The sequence below is a fragment of the Ostrinia furnacalis genome, unplaced genomic scaffold (assembly GCF_004193835.3).
Source record: "Ostrinia furnacalis isolate ACB-3 unplaced genomic scaffold, ASM419383v2 OfSCF2039, whole genome shotgun sequence".
NCBI lineage: Eukaryota > Metazoa > Arthropoda > Insecta > Lepidoptera > Crambidae > Ostrinia > Ostrinia furnacalis.
In genome coordinates this window covers 596,296-622,667 of record NW_021132278.1, presented here as the reverse complement: position 1 = coordinate 622,667, position 26,372 = coordinate 596,296, and the positions used below count along the sequence as shown (strand labels likewise).

At 37.2% G+C, this 26,372-nt stretch overlaps 1 protein-coding gene across 1 annotated transcript in view; it reads left to right on the top strand.

Moving 5' to 3' along the window:
- The window catches only part of LOC114354289 (multidrug resistance-associated protein 4), a 39,884-nt gene extending 13,618 nt beyond the window's left edge, over positions 1-26,266 (top strand). The window contains exons 2-25 of the mRNA XM_028306588.1: positions 5,004-5,138; positions 5,605-5,809; positions 6,303-6,528; positions 6,890-6,987; positions 8,785-8,982; positions 9,445-9,571; positions 13,292-13,441; positions 14,261-14,454; positions 15,725-15,889; positions 16,058-16,195; positions 17,115-17,282; positions 17,896-18,042; positions 18,210-18,430; positions 18,836-18,966; positions 19,362-19,571; positions 20,061-20,291; positions 20,546-20,652; positions 20,930-21,053; positions 21,314-21,484; positions 21,813-21,940; positions 22,272-22,394; positions 23,314-23,436; positions 24,515-24,675; positions 25,150-26,266. Of these exons, the coding sequence (XP_028162389.1) occupies positions 5,004-5,138; positions 5,605-5,809; positions 6,303-6,528; positions 6,890-6,987; positions 8,785-8,982; positions 9,445-9,571; positions 13,292-13,441; positions 14,261-14,454; positions 15,725-15,889; positions 16,058-16,195; positions 17,115-17,282; positions 17,896-18,042; positions 18,210-18,430; positions 18,836-18,966; positions 19,362-19,571; positions 20,061-20,291; positions 20,546-20,652; positions 20,930-21,053; positions 21,314-21,484; positions 21,813-21,940; positions 22,272-22,394; positions 23,314-23,436; positions 24,515-24,675; positions 25,150-25,423 (3,955 nt within the window). The 3' untranslated portion in view covers positions 25,424-26,266. The remainder of the gene's footprint in view (positions 1-5,003; positions 5,139-5,604; positions 5,810-6,302; positions 6,529-6,889; positions 6,988-8,784; positions 8,983-9,444; positions 9,572-13,291; positions 13,442-14,260; positions 14,455-15,724; positions 15,890-16,057; positions 16,196-17,114; positions 17,283-17,895; positions 18,043-18,209; positions 18,431-18,835; positions 18,967-19,361; positions 19,572-20,060; positions 20,292-20,545; positions 20,653-20,929; positions 21,054-21,313; positions 21,485-21,812; positions 21,941-22,271; positions 22,395-23,313; positions 23,437-24,514; positions 24,676-25,149) is intronic.
- Positions 26,267-26,372: the final 106 nt, after the last annotated feature.

The window sequence follows — 26,372 nt, the reverse complement described above, 5'->3', positions numbered from 1 at the left end:
AAGAACACAGGAACTTACGGTGTGGTACACGCGATTGCGCACGACGCAGGCCACACGAAGACTAAACACAAGACGTCCCAATTGGGACGTATTTGAGTATTCACAGCGCGAGCGCTTATAACATATCTGCTTTTGTTTTTATATAATATCATTGGTCACACCAAAATAAGGACAAGGCGATGCAACCATCGGATGCAATCGCTCGTAGCTATCAGCCGAGTTGTTTAAACTTGGCACTCACTTTATTGCATGCATTGTCGTGATAAGTATGTTATAGCCCTACTTAAGGAACGCCTTATTATATGTTTTTGACATTTCGTACGTGGTCAATGTTGGTGGAATTATACTCAAATACTCGCACTGTAGCTAAGTCCTAAAATGTACAGTAAAATAAAAAAAAACCATGTGTATGGTTTTCACAAACTAAAACTCTATTCATCGTGTTATTAATATGTAGTACCGAGACAGTTATGAATATGATCCCAAATAGAAATAGGTCAGGTATTGAAATGTTTGATCATCGATTTAACACATCCATATTAATTGTGCTCTAATTTTAGATTTTAAATAGGCAGTTAGACATAGCAAATTGATTACTTTGGAAATGGTGAAAAGCAGTTTATTTTTATGAAGATTTAAAAGAGTAGAATATAAAACATTTTTGCAATAAAATCCAATATATAACTTAATAAAAACACATTCTTTTTTCCCATTTATTTGAGCCATTCACCCCTATATTAATTTTTAGAAATTATGGTTACTATACAAATAGACAAGAAAAATTGGTTGTTAATTTGCATTATCGATTGGAGACGGTAAAGACACAGAATCGGCTGCGGCTGCGTGGTATCTACGAGAAATATGTATTTATTATGATCATTAACAAACATAACACTACACTTTCACTCATTCAATATTAACATACGATTTCCTTCATTATTTCGTGCTTATGAATTACTAGCTTTCCGCCCGCGGCTTCGCCCGCGTGGAATTTTGTCTGTTACAGAAAAACCTTATCGCGCGCGTCCCTGTTTCAAAAACCGGGATAAAAACTATCCTATGTTCTTTCCCGGGACTCAAACTATCTCTATGCGGACAATGTTCGTTCTCCATACATTGTTCGCCTAAAGAACCAACAATTTTGACATATTACTACCCGAAAGCGAAATAATACGATTCTGTGTGTAAGAACAATGATTCCTGATGGACACTTGCCATAAAATTAATGATTAAGAATATTAAATCACAGCGATTTTATAATATGTCGTTTATGACAACATGGCGTCTAATGTATTGTGTGAATGTATGAACACCGATTCGCGAAAAATGTTTTGTATTGTCGTCACGCCGAGTCGCAGCCAAATAGTATAAAATAATAGAACAAGTTTTAGAAATACAACTCGGCATTCCACTTTTACAATATGCCCACATACATGGACCTATAAAAAAAGTCGGACGGAGTCTCATCAACAAAATACTGTGACATTAGGATACACCAGCTTGCCTGTACGTACAGGCCGGCACGCACACATTCACACCCTGTTACACCACTTCGAGAGCAAACTTCACACAGTTGACACATTTAAGCAGCGAAAAAACAACACGAATACGACATGTCTTGTGTGATGAAATTGTGTAAAAACCGTTCTGTTCGAACAAACAAAAATTAAGGAATCACATTTCACAGGACAGACAGACAGACAGACAGACAGACAGACAGACAGACAGACAGACAGACAGACAGAGTTACTTTCGCATTTATAATATTAGTTGGGATGGGATTTCACATCGAATTCGGGAGCTTTTACCTTGTGGTGCTATACTCGTAGCATAGTTAACAAAGTTGTTATACTTATTACCTTTTAATGCTGTTCTTTTTAGTGTAAACTAAAAAGAACTCTTCTGGGTCTAATTTAATTTAATATGTATTATTTTGAAGTGTGTATTTACATACACACTTTAAAATTAGACCCAGAAGAGAGCTTGCAAAGACTCTACCTATAAAATCAACGAACTCTTTAATCCCCAAACGATTAATTAAAATCAATAATTTCAATCAAAATTTGAATGTTTTGTATGTAAATTATTTAATTTAATTTATTTTGGAAAACCTTGGGGGAGGCCTTTGTCCAGCAGTGGACGTCATTTGGCTGAAACGAACGAACGAATTTATTTTCTCTACGAAACTCGCGTCAGAAAAGGGCTTGAATCCAAAGACAAACAGGTTATAATTTGATAATGAATTGATGTAAGTACCTATCTTCCAAAACCGGAAGACGGATGCTCTACCGTAGTACGTGACACTCCATGGTACCTACAGCTACAGTCAATGATATTTAATTATTAAACATTAAATTAATTTACAATGTTGATCTGGTTGGTGATTCACTAACCTGTAATGAAGGAGCAGGTTTATTATCAAGGTTGATGCAGTATCTTATAGTGCGTTATTGTTATAAAACTGTTATAATGTTCCAACTACAAGAAAGAATAAAGACTGCGTACGAAATAAAGGTAAAAAAAAGTAGTAGAGCCTACAATGAAAAATTAGTGGAAACAAAATTGAAATTGAAAGAGATATCACAAAAATCTATAACTTTGATTTTGTAATCCTTGCCAAATCATTCATCATTTCGTGGAATTCTCACTTCAATTATTTACCAAACCAATCAAAGGTATAAAGAATCACTTTAATAATTTATCAACGTAACTTACGGTTCTATAGTAAATATTTGTAAATTTAGTTCCAACGTAGTATTAAATAATCATTTCATTAAAAATATTGATAGCGTGATCAGATGATGAAACTTATTCTCAGAGGGCACAATATTTTACCTTGTGTAGGTACTAAATATCGATTTTATAGCAATTATAGCTTAATTGATTGCGTGATTTACAGTTTGATGAAAGGTGACGACCTAAAATTCTAGAAAATTGTTGGATAGAAATTTTTGACGCGTCAGATAATAAAAAGTATTATCTAATTAAGATTTTCTTTTATAATTTCTTATATCAAATATATTTTTTTTAATTTTAACATAATTCTAATTATTATTCACGCTACAAAATTGAAAATACTCGTAGTAAGAGTTTACAACACTTCTGAAAGTTCTTTTCAAGTTATTCACAAAAAATGCTTTATTTAATCATAATCATAATCATTTATTTATTGCTTCATAAGTGTACATAGGTGGTGATCTTAAACTTAGTCTCAACTTATGACCCTGTAAGGGTGTTGCAAATCTTGTATCGTAGGTACATTACTAAATATTCTACAATAGTTAGTAATAATTATTAATATTGATAAATTATAAAATTAATTAGTTTACATAATTTTACATTACAATTAAAATACAATAATGTTTCTCCATACCTATTCATACATAATTTTCATCATCGCATCCTACTCAAATTATAGAACTCCTGAATACTATAAAGACATTTTGATATAAGGAACTCTTTTAGCTTGGCCTTGGCTTAGAATAATGAGTTTTTTTCAATATTTTTTAAATAGGTAGGCAGTTTATTATAGACTACTATGGACATGTGGTAGACTCCTGATCTTACCAGGTGAAGCTTAGTGTCGGGTAATGCTAATCTATCTTTGTATCTTAAGTTACGGGGTGCTGAATATTGTTCTTTTGCTTGAGAGTAAATAATTTTATTCTCTCTGACAAATTTACATAGACCTAGGATATAAATTGATGTTAGTGTTAATATTTTTAGTGATGTGAAGTGCTTTCAGTTCAGAATTTTCAGAATCAGTTGGTCTATAGAAAGAAGATTTTATCACTAAACACTATTGATTATATTTTCAGTGCTTACAAATACAAATATTAGTATTGTTACTGAAAATCGTTTGTACCAAGCAAATGACTATTTATTTATAGCATAACATAAGCACAATGCGAACATAAAAATCTACGTATTTTATTCCCAAGAAGAGACGGACGCTCTCGCGGCCTCGACAATCTTGACGTTTTATTTGGGCGCCGCGACAATGCAATGCGGTGAGCGTCTGTAACCAGAGCCGGTTAGCAGCTAGCAGCTAAATACACGTTAGGTTGCAGCTACTTCTCACAACCACGCCAGCCTGTTTTATAAACAACGTCACGATAGCCATTCATCCGTAAAGCCGTGGCCATACTGGTTGCTGTTGTCTTGCATTTAACACCCAAGTTCGTTTGAAAAACATGCCAAAATCGAATTATGCTAGGGTGCAGAGTTCCATACAATTTCACGTCGCATTTTGTGCTAAGTAATTACTTTATCCTTAAAACTTTTCATACTAAAACAACAACGAAACTGGCACAGCGCTTTTCAAGAATCACAACTTTTTGGCAGAGCTTCCTTGTATTTTCATTTCCGCTAACAATCTCGTTCTAAGTTCACATCAAGTGCTACGAAATCTCTAATCTGTAACGCCGTAGCGTAGCGGTGTCTACACTAGACAGTCTTGGCAAGGTGCCTCTGTATTTTCGAAACCGGAAAAACATTAAAGAATTTAATTTTGTTCATCCAATTTCTAAATGCAATCTTTTTTCTCTTTTGTCTCTGCATCATACTAATTGGTATTCAGTTAAAGTAGGAAGCTATAAGTTTCAATCAACAATCTAAAAGTCAAAATCGGTGATATCATTGAATCAACATAGCTATTTACATAAGATAGTACTACCAGTAAGGTCAAGAACTCAATATACTTACAGCAGCCGCATAAAAATTCCAGAACCTCACTTTATACGCGTAAACACAACAGTCTTATGGGTGAAGCTGCATTTAGGAAAACAGGTTAATATTTAGGTTGGTATTTATTTACAGTTCTTAACCTGATATTTACAATGAATAAAGGTATCATACAAAACAATAAACTGAGAGCATAAACTCCATACGCGGAATGTGTTAATGTGTTCGATATTGACTTTTAAAATAAATAGGGAAAACAATATTATACAAATACGTACATCCAAATTGAGCTGTTCTAAAAAAATATGTTTTGTCCGCAGAAAATGGTTGGAAGAAATAGCATTGGCAAGCAAAAAAGGCCGCAAGCCTTCACTTCTGCGCGCCATGGCCAAAACCTTCTGGAGAAGCTACGCGCCCTCTGGCATTATGTTCCTCATCCAAGCCCTGTTCCTCAAGTGAGTACCATCCTTTTGGCATCGCCATGACAAGAATACATTAAGCTTGTTTACGATTATGCCACGTTTTTAGCATGTTACGTAATACAAAAGACGCAAGTAATAGCAGTACATGCCTTATGTGTCATAAAAAGTCATGACACAGGTACATGATTCAAGTTAATTAGAGCTTCAATTTATTTTATTTTTCTCATGATACAATGACCGATGCAGCGTTAGTGGGCAATTTATTTAAATTTTTGTACCGTAAGCTTGTAAGTATTCACTTGATCGTAGTTCTGAAATGTTATGTGGATATTTGTAACAACTGTACCTATTGTAAAGTAGAAGGGACCTACTGAGAAGGGCGAATAAATATTGATCCTCATATGAGACATTTTATGAAGCTAGCTAACTTTTGAACGTCGTAATATATTTTTCAGCGATTAACTATGTACCTACTCCAATTATTTTTCGTAACTTGCAGACCATTTCAACCAGTGGCGCTAAGTATGATGCTGGCCTACTGGGAGCCAGGATCGGACATGACATACGAACAGGCCGTGTACTGCGCCTCGGCTGTCATCTTCATGTCCCTGCTCATCGGCTTCCTCAACCACCACGGTTCCTACTCCACCCAGCAGTTTGGCATGAAAGTCAGGATCGCGGCCTGCTCGCTTATTTATAGAAAGGTTGGTAAAACAATAAAACCAAGCAAAGTCCATCATTCAAAACCTTGAACCTTCAGTTAATTTACAGTAAAATGTCCTGGTGATAGATGCCATTGAAACGTTAATAAAATGTCGTCAGGAAAAACGTAATATTAATTCAGTCAGTATTTTCTTTGTGATTGTACGTACTTACATAAACTTAATTGTTTTTGGTTCACCAAAGACGTCAGAAACCCTTTGCTATTAACGATGTTGATGGTATCGGAATTTCAAACCCGTTATAATTTTACTGAGAAGCACAAAGGCATTATTAAACTGATTTACACCCATACGCATCGTCCCACATCGGGATATCGCGCATACTGACGTAACAATACAACGCATTAATGAGTAGTATTACCTTAAGCTGTCAGCACGATCTCGTTTGCTTATAGCAATTAACGTGCACTTCACAAGGCATGCATGTATAACATTATTGGTCTTTTGTTTAATTCAATACTGTTTAAATTACCAGGTCATGCGCATGAGTTCTGGCGCCCTCGCGCAGACGACGGCGGGGCAAGTCGTCAACCTGTTGTCTAACGACGTGAACCGGTTCGATTATGCGTTCATCTACACTCACTTCATCTGGCTGCTCCCTCTGCAAGTTGTCATCGTGTGCTACCTCATATACCTGAAGATCGGCTATGCTGCGATTGTTGGAGTCGTCGGCATCGTCCTACAAACTATCCCAGTGCAATGTTAGTCGGTTTTTACTTCAAATTATATCTCATACTGTCGAAAAGTCACGTGATTTGTCGACAATGCCGGTCGCTATCAAAGAAATCGATAATGATATTTTTATCACGTCGTTTTACTAAAGGTGAGTATAGACTAGAGCATTTACTTGTAACAGAACAACAAGCTGCTCTATGAAATGTATAGTGTACGAGTATCACCCTGTCACGAACCAAACGTCATACATTTTACCTGTACCTTAACCAAACCGTTCTAGTTGCTCTAGCTAGTCTATACTCACCTTAAAATTAGGATGTAATTATCAAAAAATATGATAACAAAGACCGGCACCATTAAGTTGATTGTGTGTGACGATTGTTACAGCTTACATGAGCAAATTGGCCGCACGGCTACGGATGAGGACCGCTTGTAAAACCGACGAGCGCGTGCGCATTATGGACGAAATCATTAGTGGCATGCAGGTATGTTAACTGGAATTTAATTGAATCTCAAATTCTACTAATGGAGATTCACGTGTCCTGTTGTAGGCACAGACGCCGGAGTGTTAATCTTTTGTTCGATTGTTACACAAAACTATTACTTAATCGTTTCTCGATAAAAATACTAGATAGAGATGCTATTAGGTGAATCAGATCACACTAAATTGTAATTTGGTTCACATTTGGGCGTAATCAAGATTTGAATTAATTGTTTACACATTTTACTACATCAAAATACTATAATTAAATAACAGTTTCTTTCTCATAATATGTTTAAATCCAAGCAACCGTACAAAAACTCGTATATTTACTTTTGCTCTTAATCTTTTGTTCTTATAGTCTTGTAGAGTCACTAAGCTGCTCCCTTAGAATAGCATCAGGTTGCTGATTAAATAAAAATAGCGCATAAGTACTTGGCTTAGGTACGTTTATGGTTACGGTTTGGTTGCGTTTCATTACCTACCATAAACTGTGGTTTTACCGACCACATTAATACATATCTACATAAAACACAGTGACAAACCTTCATGATTTACCTTACTTATCGCATATTAATAGGGCACAGGTAAGTACTCATAGCCATATGCGTAAATACCTATACTACATTAAAAACAGATAGCTACCTACTCCAACCATTATTTATTTTCAAAAATTATGTTTTTTAATTAATGAAGGCTGAGTTGCACCATCTTATTTTAACCTTGACTATAACCATAACCGGTGTTTTTTGTATGGAGTTTGATAGACTTTTAACGTTTGTTAAACGAGTAAGATAGTGCAACCCAGCCTTAGACATTTTAAAAGATATTTTATTTGTTTACAGACGATGACCTAGAGCAATGATAAAAGGGTATAAAAATGAGGATTTCATATTTTCTTAAAAAGTTTTCGTATTCCGTAAATGGTTAAATATTCAATAACTTGTCCATCTTTTAATTATAGTGAATACACAAGTAGGTACAATACATAGCGGTAATGAATGTCACTTTCCGCGAGTTGTTTTTACGAGTATGTACCTATAAGCAAATGTTTTTGTATGTCAAGTACGAGTACGGCGTATTGTGTACATCCAGTGAATGATATTTGACCTCGTTGTGTACGAATCTGACCACACCTATCTGATTTTCAATTTGATTCTTTGACATATAAACCTCTATTAAAATATTGTGAATTTGTGATGCACTAGTAGCATACTTACTAAAAACGCCTTACCTACTATGATTATGATCGTATAAATCGTATAAACCTGACTTGTGTTGTCATCGTCAATCGTCACAGGTATACAATTCACAATACCTTATTTCCCCATTTCGCATGCCTATTGTAAAGCAAATAATTCACTTCCCATAGCCGATTCGGTTTTTACCACTTTGCACTAAAATCTGTCTCGTGTTTGTCAGTTCAAACTACTCTAAACCATTATCATAGATATCCAATTCAATCTCATTCCTTCATCTATTCATCATCTTAGTGTTTGAGACCTAATAACGACCCTTGACTCACTCAATTACGAATGATAGCTTGTGATGAAAGAACAAGAGCTTAGCTTAGCTTAGCTCAGTAATGTTTTTTACAAGCAAGCTATATTACATAATATCACATGAAACTTGATATGTAAATAAAAATTCAGTTTCCTAAAAGAAACAAAAAATGGCATACATGTTCTCGTTAGGTCGGAAGAGGATGCAAGCGTGTTGTTCGTTGAAGAATGTGACAGCCGAGTTCTTTATACAAATGAACTCTAAACCGCATAAAAATCTAACACATTATTTATTTCAGGTGATAAAAATGTACGCCTGGGAAAAGCCGTTCGAGCAAGTGGTGGCTTTAGCCCGCAAGAATGAGATCAAGTGCATCACCTCCGCGTCCTACCTCCGAGGGGTGTACCTTAGCTTCATGGTGTTCACCGAACGACTGTCCCTGTATATCACCCTGCTCACCTACTCGCTCTTCGGCTACCAAGTCACCGCTGACATCGTAAGTTTGTCTTTATAACATAGGCGAAATAAGATGAGGTTCAAAAGTTGTAAACGGCCCTATCAATGCAAAGGCCATAAAAAGCTTATTGAGCTCAAAAATGCAAGTGCATTGTTTTCTAGCACACTTTATGTACTAAGGTGGCAAACTAAACACCCCTTTTTACCTAAAATGAAAAGCAATAATTCCGAATGAAGCTCGTTTCCACCGTCAGCCTGATCATCACTTACCATCAGGCCAAGAGCTTCTTCGTTGTAAATTAAAAAAAATCTTTCCTACATTCCACGTCGTTATTATGAACCTATTTTATTTCTTTGAAGATTATAAGAAACTGAAAGGCAGCCTGCTTATGATATGATTCACCGCAACAAGCACAAGCGGCATTTACGAAAATATTAAATTGCTCAAATAAACTTGTCTCATTGTGATCCAGATCCAGAATTACACAGCAAAAATTTTCAGGTTTTTCCACTGGCACAGTTCTACAACACCCTGCAAGGAACCCTTTCGATTATCATGTCGAACGCCGTCTCGTTTTTGGCCGAGGCGCTGATTTCAGTGCAGCGCCTAGAGGCGTTCATGCTGCTCGGTATGTGACCGACTGGTCAAACCTCGAATGCATGCGTCTATTTTTATCCTTCTCAAATCTTCCACGAGTCCAAATTATTACAGGACATCGTTTAACACCAATTGATGTTTACTGGCTTAGGGTATGCCTAACTCACTTCTGTAGGAACTCTTTTTATGTGTCAATATACAACTTGATCGTAGCGAATATATTAATCGTAACGGATGCAGTCACTAGACGGCAATTATTGAATAATTCACCTTTATGCGACTGTTAACCTTATATCACCATTTTTCTAAGAACTTGAGTGATGCATGATTTTACTTAATTAGGTGTGTTAAAGATATATCACGCATGAACTGAGTGTAGTAATTAAGGCGATTAGTGTCCTCAATCCGCGTAAAATGGTCATTTTGTAAAGCCTACTCCTCTTTTACTGCTGGACAGAAATAGTTGAAAAAAATATATGTTATACAACAGTTCAAGGACTACATTTGACACGTTTGAATTTTTCCTACGTCTCTTTGTTGTGGATTAAAAAAATAAATACGGGACATCGATTTTTTACTTCAATTCCCTACTCCTCCCAAACGGCTATGTTAATTTTAAAGATTTTTGCACGAATAGATTAAGAATTCTTTAATCTTTAAATGACACGTTGCGTTTTTCAATCGAACATTACTTTCATTCATAAATTTTACTTTTGATAAATTCCGAACGTTTTGCTGTTGAGGGGGCCTTCGCGGGGTGCGGGCGGCAGTCGGCCGCTGGCCTTCAGACGGGGAGGTTGTGTTACTCGCTGCAAACTGACATTAGCGATCAAAATGAATTTTTTCTTTGGCTGAGTTGCACCACCTGACGTGACCTAACTTTGACCGTAGCTTTGGCGATAACCGGTGTTTTTTTGTATGGAGTTTGACAGATATTTGACTTTTGTCAAATTTAAAATAAGATGGTGCAACCCAGCCTTTGTTTGACAATATATTTTATGTCAGAGTTGTTCATAGAGTACGTTCAGTCAGACGATACGATTGAATTAAGGCATGCTTGGACGCTATTATCTACCTAAATAGAATCTATTAGTGTAAAAAAATCGACTCCAAAACAAACTGCACTAGATAAGTAAAAGTAGAAAATATATTCCGTTATTTATTTACTAGGTCAAATTTATACCATGATTGATATTTTCGGAGTCGGTGGTAGCACTGGCAGCCTACGGTTTGGTAATTTGTTTTGGAGTTGGTTTTAATTTTTAGTGAAAATTAATTTATTTCATGCTTTTGTTGTTGTTGACCCTGTTGTTGCTACTGAAAGTCGACATTGAGACCATATTTTTTATGTTAAGTGCTGTTATCTATACATATGAAAAAAAGGGTCTTGACAGACAGACGGACGAATAACAGAGTAATCTTATAAGGGTTAAATAATTAGTTGTTTCCTTTTGAGGTTCGGAACCCAAAAAATATATGCGCGTTGACTTAGGAACCTGATCTGTTTTTTCGTTGGTTACTATGAACCTTATTTTTATAGTTATTTTATGATTTTTGAATGCATCGAAACTTTTAAATGGAGAATAAAATTGGCCTATTGAAAGTCTCCGTATGGGAAATATTTTGTCAAAATGACAATTTTATTCTTGAGATAAAAGCTCAGATAAAAGATGATAAGTATGCAATAATACGTAATTCAAAGTCTTTATTTCACGCATATATACCGACATAAATAACGACATCTGATTGAGTTTATGAAAATGCATCGAAAAAATGGTTCGATGAAATATGCGGCCATGAGAGCTTTGAAAATGAATGCAGTGATGTAAGTATCTATCTAACATTCCTTCACTAATTTGGAACGTGTCTTTTTCTATTATATACCTAGATTCTGTCCTTACGCAATTTATCTGACTAAAAGCTTGTTACGAGATTTAGGTAAGTTCTTGTAGATGTACCTATTATTTACCTATCCGTGTTTTTTTTAGATTTACTTTAAAATTAAGTTACGTTATGAATGTATTTTTGTTTACACAAGTAAATCTCGCGACGAGCTTTTAGTCATATAAATTGAGTAATGATAGAATCTTTATTTTTTATTCTATTCTTTTTAGAGCATACAAAACCTTGTTTTATAAAGAATGTTTTTCTTTTAATTTTAATTTAAGCATTTTAGTATTTATGATGCGGAATTTACTACGGCGTAGTAGCATCGTTTTTCTTTAATGTAGCTCGTAATAATTCGAAGAATTCTTATGGCCACATTCCAGCTCCATCATCAGACCCTGTTTACATATAGAATTGAAGTAGGTACTCGTGATTTGTAAAGTAGTTTACCGTAACTATGTAAACCCTAATGTAAATAAATAAATACAAATCAAACGAGCCTCAACTCGATGGAGTCGTTTTATTCCGGAGTTCCTATGGGGTCACTGACTTTCCAGCTCTATCATTAGATCAGCTCCATGTCATCATAATATTGCATTGTCATCCGAATTGCATGTGTATCCGAAATTTTAACTCAATCGGTTGTCGTCAGGAAATGGGTCTAACTACTTAATTCAGCTTGCAAAATTCCACCCGAACAAACATACTTTACACACAACATACATTGTAAGCTAAATAAAATAAAAAATATTATCCCATACAAAATGTTCATGGATTTGTAATTTTTGTTAAATATAAATACCTTACTATACGGTGCGCTAGTTTAGAACATTTCGGGCGATCACTTGCGCCTGGGTTGAATGACATCGAAATCAAGGTTCATCAATTCAAGTTTAAAATAATAGGCAGTAATGTATGAAGAAAGAGCTTCTATTCTGTACCTACCTATGCCCGTGTATTTTTGATCGGTGTCAAATCGGAGTTTTCGTGCGGGGTGCGCGGGTGTTGTGCGAAGCGTGAAGGTCAAACGCTCAAGGTCATTGAGGACTCTAATCGCCTTAAGTGGAGCATTCTTTAATATTGATGCAGGTTATTAGGCGGCATGTGGGCTAATCAATTAATATCTCCATCTGCTGGATATTTTGTAATAGTTAGTGTGGTTTCCACAGGCTTATCCGACGGCACAATTATTCAACACTCTGCAAGCGACACTATCCATCTGTACCATTCATTCTTTTAGTGCAGCAATGGAATGTGTAACGAGCATTCGGCGAATTGAGACTCTCTTACTGCATGGTACGATAAACCCCAAGTAAATCGGTGTGATTTTGAATGGCGTTTCTAGGCGTTATGATGCTAGGCATACTTTCAGGGGAAATAACTTTCTTAAAGCTTGTTATTAACTTGCATGTGCTGATTGATTTTACACTAACCCATAACTTTAAAGGACGTCGAGGGAAAGGGGACCGAATATGTCTTAACATAATTTTACTACCAACTCAATGTTTAATCTTTTTCTATCATTGTTCTTTTTTATTAATAGATCTAGATATCAGTAAATAATTTAAAACGCAAGCAGAAAAAGTTAAATGAATATGAATAATCTGTGAGACATCGTGGCAATACCTACTGCATCTGTATTTAAAAATGAATACCTGGTATTGACCGTAACTAAGAACCTTATAAATAAACATAAGCACGCATTGTGTCAGTCCACTCATCAAGTAATAACTTCATAGATATCGGAATCCTAATTAATTTATACCAGATGTAGAGTTGTGGTGTGGATTAACATGTGCAACGCGCACATTGTGCTCACTAGTTATTATAAAGTGCTTACTAATAATGCATAATGTATGAACAGACGAACGCGAGGACCTCAGGAGTGTGGCCGACGTGGACATAGCCAAACTGGTCCAGAGCGTGGAGAGGAAGAAACAAAAGAACCTCAGCGAAGAAGACCTCTGCCAGAACACGTTCAAGAAAATCGACGAAGATGGCATATTCAACCCAGGTACGTTAAGTACATCAGATTATACATGTTTTGTTGCAAAAAAGAACGTTAATACAACTACGTAAGGTCCCAGTGTTAACCTTTATGTACACGCATGTACTATGAAGGTATTCCCATAAATCTTCTCAGTTTGAACACACTTTCACTTTCACCACACACATACCAAACTAATAGGTGATTTTACTTCGACTGATGAATTCATTTTCTAACTACATCTTATTTCTTAAAAATCACTATGTAAACATTCTGATTTATTCAAATGAGTAGGCATGGTACATTTTCATTTAAAAATTATATGTGGAAAAGTATTGTTTTACAAATAATCGTTTATGCAGGTGTTACAACACACGCACAAAGTAAACAGCTTCATTAATGAACCATAACAATATTTACTTTAAGCCATACAACAATGAACGAGACAATGAAAAATTTCTTTTTGTTTAAGAAATTGAGACATTTAACTTTGAAACATTCTGACTTTGTTTGGATGAAAACGATAACACATCGGAAAGAGCTACATTTTTCTAATATTTTCTTTGGTGTATTTTGTTATATTCAGGCATTTATTTACCAATTCAGAATAAATACGATCTTAGAACTTCAATTTATCAACGATCGTCATTTGGTTTACATTTTATAAACTTCGTACCCATGAAAATATCTTTTGTAATTTTCCCGTTTTCCCAAAAATTTTCATTGAAGTTCCACTCTTATTGGTCGTAGCGTATTACCTCGAAAAATGGACGACCCAACCCAACACAATATTTTTTCCAAATCGGACCAGTAAATATTAATTGTTTGTTTTATACCTACTTTCAGGTTTCGACTGCAACGAGAAGGGTCTGCTGAAGAAGACTCTAAGCTCCATGACGGTGGGAGCAGACGTGGGTATTCTCCTTCAAGACGTGAACGCGAGCTGGACTGAAGACGGACCGGTGACGCTGCGCAACGTCAACATTACTGTGCCGAAGGGAAAACTTTGCGCAATCATTGGCTCAGTTGGGTCTGGAAAGGTGAGAACTATCTTCCTACTTTTAACCTATAGATCTAGTGCTTGACTCAGTCCATGCTTGGGGTATAGGTATTGGAACGGCACGGGAAGGTGTTTTTGTAACGTCAAACGTCAGCGTGACTTCAAATCTCCTTCCGCCCCCTTAGACAAAACGCACTTTTTGATCGAATCGAAAATCGAATCCGTCAAAACACCATACAAAAAAGGGGCTTTGCGACCACTTTTCGACTGGTTTGCGATTATAATTTGCACATTGTCTAGACCCACAGATTTGTATGCTGTGTCACGTTATAAATTATGTCAATGTCATCCCTTTCTGCCGCTCCCATACCTCAGGCACTGACTGAGCTAAGTTTTTAGTTAGATGTCTTTTAGGTGCGTATTAAAAAATAATTCTCACGATTCAATCTCAATCAATAGATTTTCTGTGATTGTACTAAATTTTACAAACAAAATGTCTCATACTATGCTTGAGATTGAATCGAGTTTGCGAGCCGGTTCGTAATACGCAAAATATCAGTCTCAGTTGCATCAGGTATTCTTTGATTCAGGTCAAACGCAGATTAGTTTCATGTAAAAATTAAATTCATCGTGCATAGACAAAAGAATTAATTAGGTATAGGGTTGCACTTTTGTGTATAGTAGCGTTAAGCATGCAAAGCGCATTACTAGACACGTAAGAGTGCTATAGTTAAACATACATACGAGGTAAATGATGTTTAGTTTAATAAATCTTCCACGTGCGAGTAGGATGGGAGATAGATGACTTAAGAGGCACATTACCATAAACAAATAAAGAACTCTATATTAGGTATTATTATTGACATTTAACAGAGCTTTTATAACCTATGTAACATAACTATCTACTACTTTTATTGATCAATTAGCAGTCAATCCCAGCTTCTGCCCACACACATGATATCTTATCCATACTCTTACATCTTACAAATAGTGCATGATTTTTAACTTTGTATCTTCACTTAAGGTCCTATGTCCCCTAGATAGGGCACAGGGCGTCCACAACCAGTTCTCCATCTTGCCGATTTTCTTCGCCTCGTCTGCTACAGTGCACCACGAAATTTGCTTGGGGCAACCACGTTTGCGTTTTCCTTGGTGATTCCAAACCAGAGCCTGCTTAGGGATGTGATCGGGATCCCTCACTGTCACTGTATCACTCACTGTTTCAATAGCTCAAGTTAGGGTTAAAAGTCGTCAAGATGCGACCTAAATGTTTTGAATCACGTCACATTAATCAACTTTCATATTTTCAGAGTTCCATTCTGCACCTGCTGTTGAATGAGCTTCGGTCGACCAGCGGCAAGATATACCTGTCAGGGCCGCTCTCCTACGCTAGCCAGGAGCCCTGGCTTTTCGTCGCTACCGTCCGCCAAAATATCCTTTTTGGCCTTCCTTACAACTCCAAGAAATACAAAGAGGTATTTCCCATTTAAAACCACAAATCCACTTTTTTCCAACAGTATTAAAACCGCAAAATTCAATTAAAATTCCGCTTTCAACCGCGTGTTGGTGTTACCTTTTAGTATTTTTAGTTATTAATTATTTTTTTATCACAAGCACTTATTAAGCACATTTTTGTCAAACAGGTGGTCAGAGTTTGCGCCCTACAAAAAGACTTCCAGCAATTCCCTCATGGCGACCAAACGTTGGTGGGCGAAAGAGGCGCATCTTTGTCTGGAGGTCAAAGGGCGCGAATCAATCTCGCCCGTGCTGTGTACAGACAGGTAACAATTACTCGTATAAGTATTTTTTTTTAATATTCTTACAGGCTTCTGTGGTGTAATGAAATGAAAAATCTTGTCGGCAAATTCCAAAATAAACACTACTTATCATAATGTTACAACAGTAACGCCCGTATTCACAATCGATACTTGCTTAGGTGAAGCATCAAATCGAACGCACAGCGTTGAATAGAGCTCTATGATTGGTTCACGTGTCACCCTGTGCGTCCACGCGCACTATGAGACCTAATAGCAATGTTTGTTATTACGAGCGTTACAATGGTAGATTCGAAATCGCACTGCTTAATTAGACCAGCCTAGCGACAGGAAGACGTGGCTCAACCGTTGTTCATAAATAGTACATAAAAGCTTAGTACGATTGCATTAATATGACAAGGTCACAAGGACATCATCGACCCGATCATATCATTTAAATTAGATAGATAGATAGAACACACTTTAACACCACAAAAGACAAGAAAAGAAAAAGACAGAGAAACAAAATATACGACACAGTTTAAACGGTCTTCAGATTCATAAAATGATACCAAAACTTTACACCGCTATAAACATAGCACAAAAGTATATCTTAACACCTGCCCTTTGTCATTAGACGTGACCTTAATAACCTTGAGTAGGTAATTATGTTAAGTAACTTTAATAATTAAGGAATTTAAATGTTATCCATTTTGAGGAATAGGTAAGACTTTTTCTATTAAATTTTTTTGTCCTTATCCCAGACATGACTCTAATCTTATGTAAGTAGATAGGTACAATCTGTTAATTTTTGCGCCGCCTTAGTTTTTGTGCTTGACTCGTGGTTGACTCATAGAGAATGCCAACCGGCATTAAGCCCGCCACTGTACATTACTTTTATGTGCAAAATTTTAAATAAATAAATAATGGTCCTATTTTTTACCAGGCGGAGGTTTACCTTTTGGACGACCCACTATCAGCAGTGGACGCGCACGTGGGTAGACAGCTGTTCGACGAGTGCATCGGAGGGTACCTTCGTCACACCACTAGAGTGCTGGTCACGCACCAGCTGCACTACCTCAAGGCTGCCGACTACATCGTTATATTGAACAACGTGAGTATACTTGACAGCAGACTGTACACATTTTTGTTGAAAAATCTCCGGTAATACTCGAAACGTACAAATCGATGAAGAAGAAAAGAGTCCCTCCCTTTTGTCTTTATTGAACCTCTCTACTCCATTTTGCTCATCTCTTCTTTGAACCTAAGTATTTTTACTGCATTTTGTTCTGTACGTAACTTTTATATACTTTTATTTATTTAGCTTAGATATTTAACTCTGGTTGTTGTCAATGTACAAACAATTGCTGGTAGGCTAATAAGAAAAAAATAAGGTATCATCATGTTTATATTGATGTACCATCGTCCATACTAGATGTATTTACAAAACTCTACACCTGTTAACACCAATAAGGTCTGGTTGGTTACGTGAAATGCACTTTCACTTTCAGCGTAGGTTCTAGCGATTAGGGTTAGGGACACAAATTATGTAACTTCTCTATATACGGAATAGTTAAAAATGTATTCCGTGGCTCTACCATTTTATTTATTCTGTATGCAACGCCTTAGTAAGAGAGTGATTGTTTACATTCTCGTAGTAAATCGAACAATTGAATAAAGGTCGTTTTAAATGATAATGAACAGGTGATTTTACGTTTTTCTAACAGGGAGCTGTAGATGCTAAAGGGACGTACGATGAACTAGTAGATTCTGGCAAAGACTTCGCAAAATTATTATCGTCTACTCAGGATGATGATGATGACAAGAAAGACGCTGAAAAACCACCTCCAATGCCAAGAAGAACATCTTCAAGGGTAAGTCATTATAATACCAACCATTTTACTTCATACTACAGTTGTACCGAATGCTTTATGAGTATTGTCGTGGCCTTTTGAACCTTGTGGGAAAATTAACTTTTGAGACTGAATTAAGTACCTAAAAATTTAAAGTGAGTTAAAATTTTTGAACTGTTCTATTTTAGCTATCTACCACCCGTCGGCCGTCCCTCACAGAATCAACCGGAGGTTGTGAGGTCGCGCAAGAGATGGAAGAAGAAGAGAGGGAATCAGGCTCTATGGGATGGCACGTCTATGGTGCCTACCTGAGAGCGGGAGGGAAGACCGGCCGCCTCGTGTTCATGGTGCTATTGCTATTCGTGGGACAACTATCCGCAACTCTTTGTGACTATTGGGTCACTTTCTGGTAAATGATTTTCTTAAATAGAAAAATCACAAGATGTAGGTTTTTGATACACTGCCTGATTTTGGGAAAACCTTTTTGACACTCATATGAGGACATAACTGCTCTAAAATTAGGCTTAGCAATTGTTAATTTTTGATTGCTATGTATGCTACGCTACAACATGTTATGCTTTAATTTTACGTGACTACCTTTCGTATACGTAATACTCATAATTACCTTCCATTCCTTTACGTGAAGCGTTTGTAAATGTAGCAATTGCAATTTGCGAATGCAGCTGTACTTTCTATAGAAGGTGAATTTGCCTTGAATACTAAAATACCGATCAAGATACCCCACTGAATGTACTGCCATGAAATACGAAAATAGTTACATGACCCCAATAAAATACATTTTATATATTTTTAGGACAAATGAGGTAACGAGAATGAAAGAAAGAGAAAGCAATGGCACGAAAATTGACTATGATACAGTCATTGTGCCAAGAAATAGCACCTTCAACTTATCCAGTTACTTCTCCGGAATAAAAATGAAACCAGGTAATTATAAACATAACAGAAATACATTTACCTATAATAATTTTTGTTGTACAAAAGCAGTAGGATCCAAAAGTAAATGTGAAAATTATATTCCTTTGGACCCACTGCTTATCCCAGATTTCTATCAATGGTACGAGGGCTTTTAAAAACAACTAAGTGGTCATTACAAATTGTAATAGAACTCTATTCTGTAAAGCTTCAACCACACCAACGCGTGCAAATCGCCATCGCGCGATCATAGTACAGGTCTCGCGGTACCCATGACAGTTCGCGCGGCCTGTCATTTGGCCTATGAGCGCGCCGTGATCGCGCCGGCGATGGCGATCTGCACGCCTTGGTGTGATTGAAGCATAAGAGCATGACCTAACACTGATTTATTTGTTTTTGCAATCCAGATATGGACATCCACGCCTACATAGGACCGCTAGACACGTCTCAGTACCTCTACGTGTATTCGGCGCTCATCGTGTGCTGCATCTTCTTCATCACGGCGCGCGCGTTCATGTTCTTCAAGGTGTGCATGACCGCCTCCAGGAACCTCCACAATGATATGTTCCATTCCATGCTGAGAGGCGTCATGAGGTTCTTCGACTCTAACTCTTCAGGTGACGATGCTTTTCAGTCTGTTTTGATTTTCAGTTTAAATTGTTTTAGATAGGTAGCTATGACTTCTAAATGAAATTCATAAATCACATTACAAAAATTACAGGATTTTAAAAATGCGCAGGTATTCCATTATAATAATACTGAAAAAACTGAAAATACGTACATAAACCTACTGAAGATGTAAACACGTAATTCCGAATTCATAGCTATTTAGAAAAAAATTGGCTTCTTTGAGTACTTAGTTATTTACACAAAACAATAATTGAGAAGGTAACTCCGAAGCCCCACAAAAAACTTTAATTTTTAACAACTTCTTCAATATTATACTTATCAAAACTTCGCACCACGCGCCAGTACATTCACCTGAATCAAATATTCAACACTTAATTAAGCCTTACGTAGCACGTAACAGTATTTACGACCACAGAATAAGTAACTTCCAAAGTAGAGACATTAAAACTTGTACTAAGTAATTCATATTTTTTCAGGGCGTATTTTGAACAGATTCTCTAAGGATATCGGAGCATTGGATGAACTTCTTCCTCGATTCTTGTTGGAATGCATTCAGATTTACTTGGTGATGTTCAGTATATTAGCTCTGAACGCTGCTGCTCTTGTATGGACCTTACTGCCGACCACGATTATCCTGCTGCTATTTTACACTATACTACAAATCTACCTCAAATCAGCGCAGTCTATTAAACGGCTGGAAGGCACAAGTAAGTTTAAAAATTTTGCCATTAGTTTTAACTAGCGGCTGCCTGCGACTTCGTGCGCGTGGACCCCATTTTACCCCCTTAGGGGTTGAATTTTGCAAAATCGCGTCTTAGTGAGCACCTACGTTTTAAAAGGAACCCCCATGCAAAATTTGAGACTCCTAGCACTTGTAGTTTATGAGTGAGTGAGTCAGTGACCTTTCGCTTTTATTAGATAGATTTTAAAGAGATTTTGTAAAACTTACTGTTATTTTTAGCCCGCAGTCCAGTATTCTCGCACATGTCGGCAACGCTGAACGGCATTAGCACCATACGCTCCGCTGGCGCCCAACAAAGACTGATAAAGGAGTTCGATAGGTTTCAGGTTCGTATTCCAAAGACACAGAAGCAAACAAAAGGCTTGAATTTTGATTCTGAGTTTTAATTTAACGCTTAGTCTACTGCATAGACCAAGTTTCTGACACAGCCTGAGTCAGTAGAGTGACGTAAGCGCTACATGAAATTCACCAAAAAGCATTGTGAAATCACCACGCATACGTCACCACAGGCCTCGCCAATATGCAACAGTGTCAGAGGTTAACACTCTTTTAGCACTCGTCATTACGCAAATTAAAAACATTAAGCAAGATTTTTTTCTTTAGGACATTCACACATCCACGTGGAGCAGTTACTTGGCGAGCGGCGTGACGCTCGGCTTTTGGCTCGACTTCATCTGTGTGCTCTACCTTGCCATAGTCATAGTCGCCTTCCTAGTCATAGATAGCAGTAAGTATAAACTTACACCTACCTACATTCATATAACGGAACAATATTTCAATTTTATAAAAGTAAAAAATACAAATTAACTAATAGTCCCGTTAATTATTAACTAACCCGTCGTGGTGAGCTAAATTCATAGTATAGCATTTTAACAACGGGTTGAGTTTCTTTTGTTCACGTCATACAACTTACTGATAACTTAAGATATCCTTTACTTGCATTCTTAGTTTCAGATTTTTACAAAGTTCCAATGCAAATGTTCACAGAGACAATATTCTCCGGCAATGTGGGCCTGGCGATATCCCAGACTCTCATCCTGACAGGCATGCTGCAGTTTGGGGTGCGACAGACGGCCGAAGTCATCTCGCAGATGACCAGTGTGGAGCGGATTCTGCAGTACACCCACATTGAACGCGAGAAGCAGTGGGACAAAGGCGGTTAGTATTTTGCAACGATCAGTTTTGCTTAGATAAGTAATATGATTTTCAGAACATTTTCCTCAGGATATAAAAGGCCTTCCGAGATAGAAGCTCGTCTCCACGTGAGATCTGATCTAAACCTTTTCACAATGCGAGCCAAGGGGAATCATAACGTCTTGGTTACATTTTAAATGAAAATTGTTATTCGCTGGATTTATTAATTTAAGTTCTTGAAATTTTATTTCAAGATTCACATCTAACGTGTAGCTACATTTTTTCAGGTGTCTTTGCCTAAAACAATGAATTAAAAAGCTACCGAAAATGTATATCATGATTCCTATTTTAGAACGTGAAACGCCCAAAGGCTGGCCGTGGCGCGGACGCATCGAATTCCGCAACTGTTACATGAAGTACACCCCTGAAGACTTGCCCGTGCTCAAAAACCTCAACCTGGTGCTAGAAAGCGGATGGAAGGTACATAAAACACACTAACTAATCGTCAACATCATCAGATCCTTTGGTCTCCACTGCAGGAGGACATCTCTAATCTGCCAAACGAAATAAAGGATTTGGCATACACTCCCCACGCTAGCCAGACCTTCGTCGTCTTTTCCGATTGTGCTCCTGTTATCGCACTTATAGACACCGGAACTATTATATGTACTTCATATTAATTTATTTAGGTGTAACTGTTAGCGTACCGGACTGGGTGTGAAAAGACCACGACCACTCTGCGTTAGTGTAGCGACGAAAAAGAAGAGTTAGCGTATAAACTATTTATTTATATTTTCGTTTTATTTACCAGGTGGGCATAGTAGGCCGCACGGGTGCCGGCAAATCCTCACTGATCTCGTCGCTGTTCCGACTGGCCATCGTCGAAGGCGAGGTGCTAATTGACGACATCGACACCAAATACCTTGCCTTACAAGTAAGATCACTTATCTACTTGCTTGCTTAATTCACAGTTTACACTTGTCTATCGTCGCAGGGTCTTGAGAGCTTCAGTAAGACGCCTATGGTTACGTCATAACGTTTCTGGTTACGTCATAACTGGGTCTAGGTAGGTACGACAGGTATTATTCTATGGTACGACACTATATCAAAATATTTATACGTACTGTGTAGGTCATTACAGGAGCTGCTGTTGTTTACCAAAAATATAGGTGATTTGTAGGTCAGAAGTGCATCATTTGCACTATTCAGTCACCTGTAAAGTACACACGTACCTAGTACCTATTTTGAAGCTACATCAAAACAAAATACATAGTAGGACAGACGGAAGTACATCAAGCTAAAATGCATCTTGTTGCAATAGGTGCTGTTTTTCAACAAAAATTCTAATTATACTTAACTAGTTGAAAAAACGAGCGTACACATAAACAAACACATTATAGTTAAATATCCCATTAAAAATCTAATGGTAGCAAAAAGTTATAATGATCCTACGTGCTAAGTATACCTGCCTAAACTGCCTATATTACAACCACTAAATGAAATATTTTTTTAAATACCTAAAAAAATCGAACTGCCCAACGTGGAAATCGAACCTTTTTCTTGCCGGGCGACTGCTCTTCCATCTGAGTTATTTAGACACTGAATGAACCGACAAAATTTTCAAAAAGTGTAATACGCTATTACGGCCAGCGTTTGTTCCATCAATGTTGGGTAGTAAGTACCACAGGTAGTACTACAAGCAAGCGAAAGGTCGTGGGTTCGATTCCCACTTTAGACAGTTCGATATATTTGAGTTGTTTTATAAAAATTAGATCGAGAGGCGATTCTTAATGCCAGAAAATGTTAATAACTATGAAATATACAAATGACTTACCCAACTGTTCGCCATGCAGGAGCTACGTTCGAACATCTCCATCATACCCCAAGAGCCAGTGCTGTTCTCGGCGACAGTTCGCTACAACCTGGACCCCTTCAACAACTACGATGACGACCAGCTCTGGAAGGCACTTGAAGCCGTAAGTACCTAGTACCAGCTGTTACATAATGTACCTACAGGTTCAAATAATGTATTGAAAACAAAACAATCAAATGTTTATCAGAGCTTCACACACCCGCTGGTGCCATTCCATGCAGTGCATAAAATTATATCTCCACACCAACTTATTCTGTGAAAAATGACCATAGACACTCCATCGATTATGAAAACACCATTATTTACTGTAGTAGTGCTATATACATTACACTTACCTTTAGCAGTCATATTATAGATACGAGTAGTTATTGCTGCCTCATGTAATCAAGCTGTTAGGTAGGCTACCTATCTGTTATCGATTATATCGAGTAAGTACTCAATTTGCGTCACAATGTGCTTACCTACAAAGCGGGCAACGGGCCTTGAGTTATTAACAAAGAAGATATGGATTGAAAACAACCGAATCAAAATTAACTAATGCGATTAGACCAAAATAAGATAACATATCACATTGATACACTACTACTAATCGCAATACTTAAATTCTATGCTACGATTATACATAGAGGAGTTATTAAAGGTACCTAAGTAGATAGCCTTACTAAGTATAAGGTAAATAGATATTGACGTAATTGTAGATAGGTATAATTATAATAAGGTAATTAGAATACCTAATTAAGCTGCATTGGGGAGAATCTTGATTACGTAAAGCGCGGCACGACTGCATTCATAAACCTTCAAAGTTTGCAGACGACGCCGCTTCACCGACGCAAACTTGCGAAATGAAGTTTATGAACGGGGACAACACACGTGCCGACTAATAAATTAATTTAATACGATTATACACACTCGCTGCGATTAATTGTAGCGTGTGCACCTGCTGAAACAAGGGTCCTATTTCTCACAGCGTGAAGTAAAGTTGTGGAAAAGTTCTAACCTACTTATTACATAGCTCAATATCCTCCAAAACAGTCGCTTGCATGTGTCAACCAATATTTATTCATGAATACTTTTACTTTCTATCACGCGTCTCTCAGATAACAATGCCTGATTAGCAATTCAAAACGTTTTCATGAGTAATAACTGCAAAAATTACATTGTTTTACCTACTTAAACCCCAGGTGGACCTCAAAACGGCAGTGCCAGCGCTAGACTTCAAGGTGTCTGAAGGTGGATCGAACTTCTCGCTCGGGCAGAGACAGCTGGTGTGCCTGGCGCGAGCCATCCTGCGCGGGAACCGAATCCTCGTGCTTGATGAGGCCACCGCGAACGTCGACCCTAAGTGAGTACCTAGCTACCTAACAAAGGATAAGCAATCTGAGTGATTAGAAGACTAGTACTATCGAAACAATAGATCGACTCTACATTTTGCTTCGATTGACGTCACTGATTGACGGATTTACTCAGGTGATACCTAAATAATACCAGCTACTATCTGCTATACCTACTCAGTAGCGCCCAAAATGTAGCGCCTCAAATCTAATTAAGCTCCCGTGCACATAGTAGGTATTCACCCGTAGTAGTAGTAGTAGTAGTACAGTCAGCGTCAAATAGTGACCCCCAAAGTGGCCAAAAATTTACAACACAAACGGAACAAAGACGTGTTGCGAACTTTTTGGCTACTTTGGGTTTCAAGAACTATTGACGCTGACTGCAATGTAGAGTAGCTTTGAGACGCTACATTAGAGAAGCAGTTCATCTATGAAAGACAAAAATGTCTACTTACGTACATAGATTAATCCTGACACTTTTGCAGAACGGACGAGTTCATCCAGAGAACGATACGAACTCGTTTCGCGGACTGCACGGTGCTGACGGTGGCACACCGGCTCAACACCATCATGGACTCCGACCGCGTCATGGTGATGGATGCCGGACGCCTCGTCGAGTTCGACCACCCCCACAACCTGCTCAATAACCCCAACTCACACTTCACCAAAATGGTGCAAGAAACCAGTGACAAAATGTCTGCGCAACTCCACCAAATCGCGAAAGACACCTTCATCAAAAACGGCGGCGTCATAGAGTAAGCCTTTAGCCAATAGTTTGTAAGCCCCGATTGTATAGTTAAATGTGTTGCGTAAGAATGCCTATGTATAAGAGTCAATGAATGGCGTATGTTAGGGACACCCTGTTGCAATATATTGTCTGAAATTAGTTCTGCGTTATTAATTTTTTATCATCCCTACGTGAGTATTATTTGGTTCTTAATAAAAGAATGTCTACACATGCCTATGCCAAAATAATTGTTTTCAGTATGTATTACTTTCGCTTTTACGTAGGTAATGTAGGTATTAGTAGCGACGAGTTGGCACTTGGCAGAGGGTGGAACTTTGCTCTCTAGTGTTACACTCGGACGGTTTTAAAATACACTTTTATTATTATGTTATTCCTTAAAATATAAATGATTCGCTTCGTTAAGCGCTGTATTTGTGTGCTTATATTTTGAATGTACCCACACTGTATCGCATAGGTAGTTATCAATTGATTAGTAGTCATAATCAAAGCAGTAGAAAAGTCGATAAACAAGCTAGATATTTGACCTGATATTTTGTGCCAAGTAAGTGCCACATAAATAAACCACATTCATTAGCAATAATATAAAATCGAGGTCATTATTGCATAACCGCATTTTAAACTCATAATGCTGGTGTTTCCTTAAAATGTTGAACTGTTATTTTGAAGCAACATAATATGGAATAATAATTTTAGTATCAATGTAAGAATTTTAGTTTTAATCAAACAACAGGCAAAACTGTGTTATTTATTATAATATAATGTGTTATACGACAAACAATTCATTTCAAATGATATACCATTGTAAATGCCATAGAGGTTATCCTCGAACAAAATATATAAAAATCATTTTAAAATGTTGTTTTATTCGAATTTTGTTATGATTTTTGTCATAGCAAACGTGTGTTTCATAGAGTCCAGTACAGTCGTTGATGATGTCACAATAGGGTGCCTTATTGCATT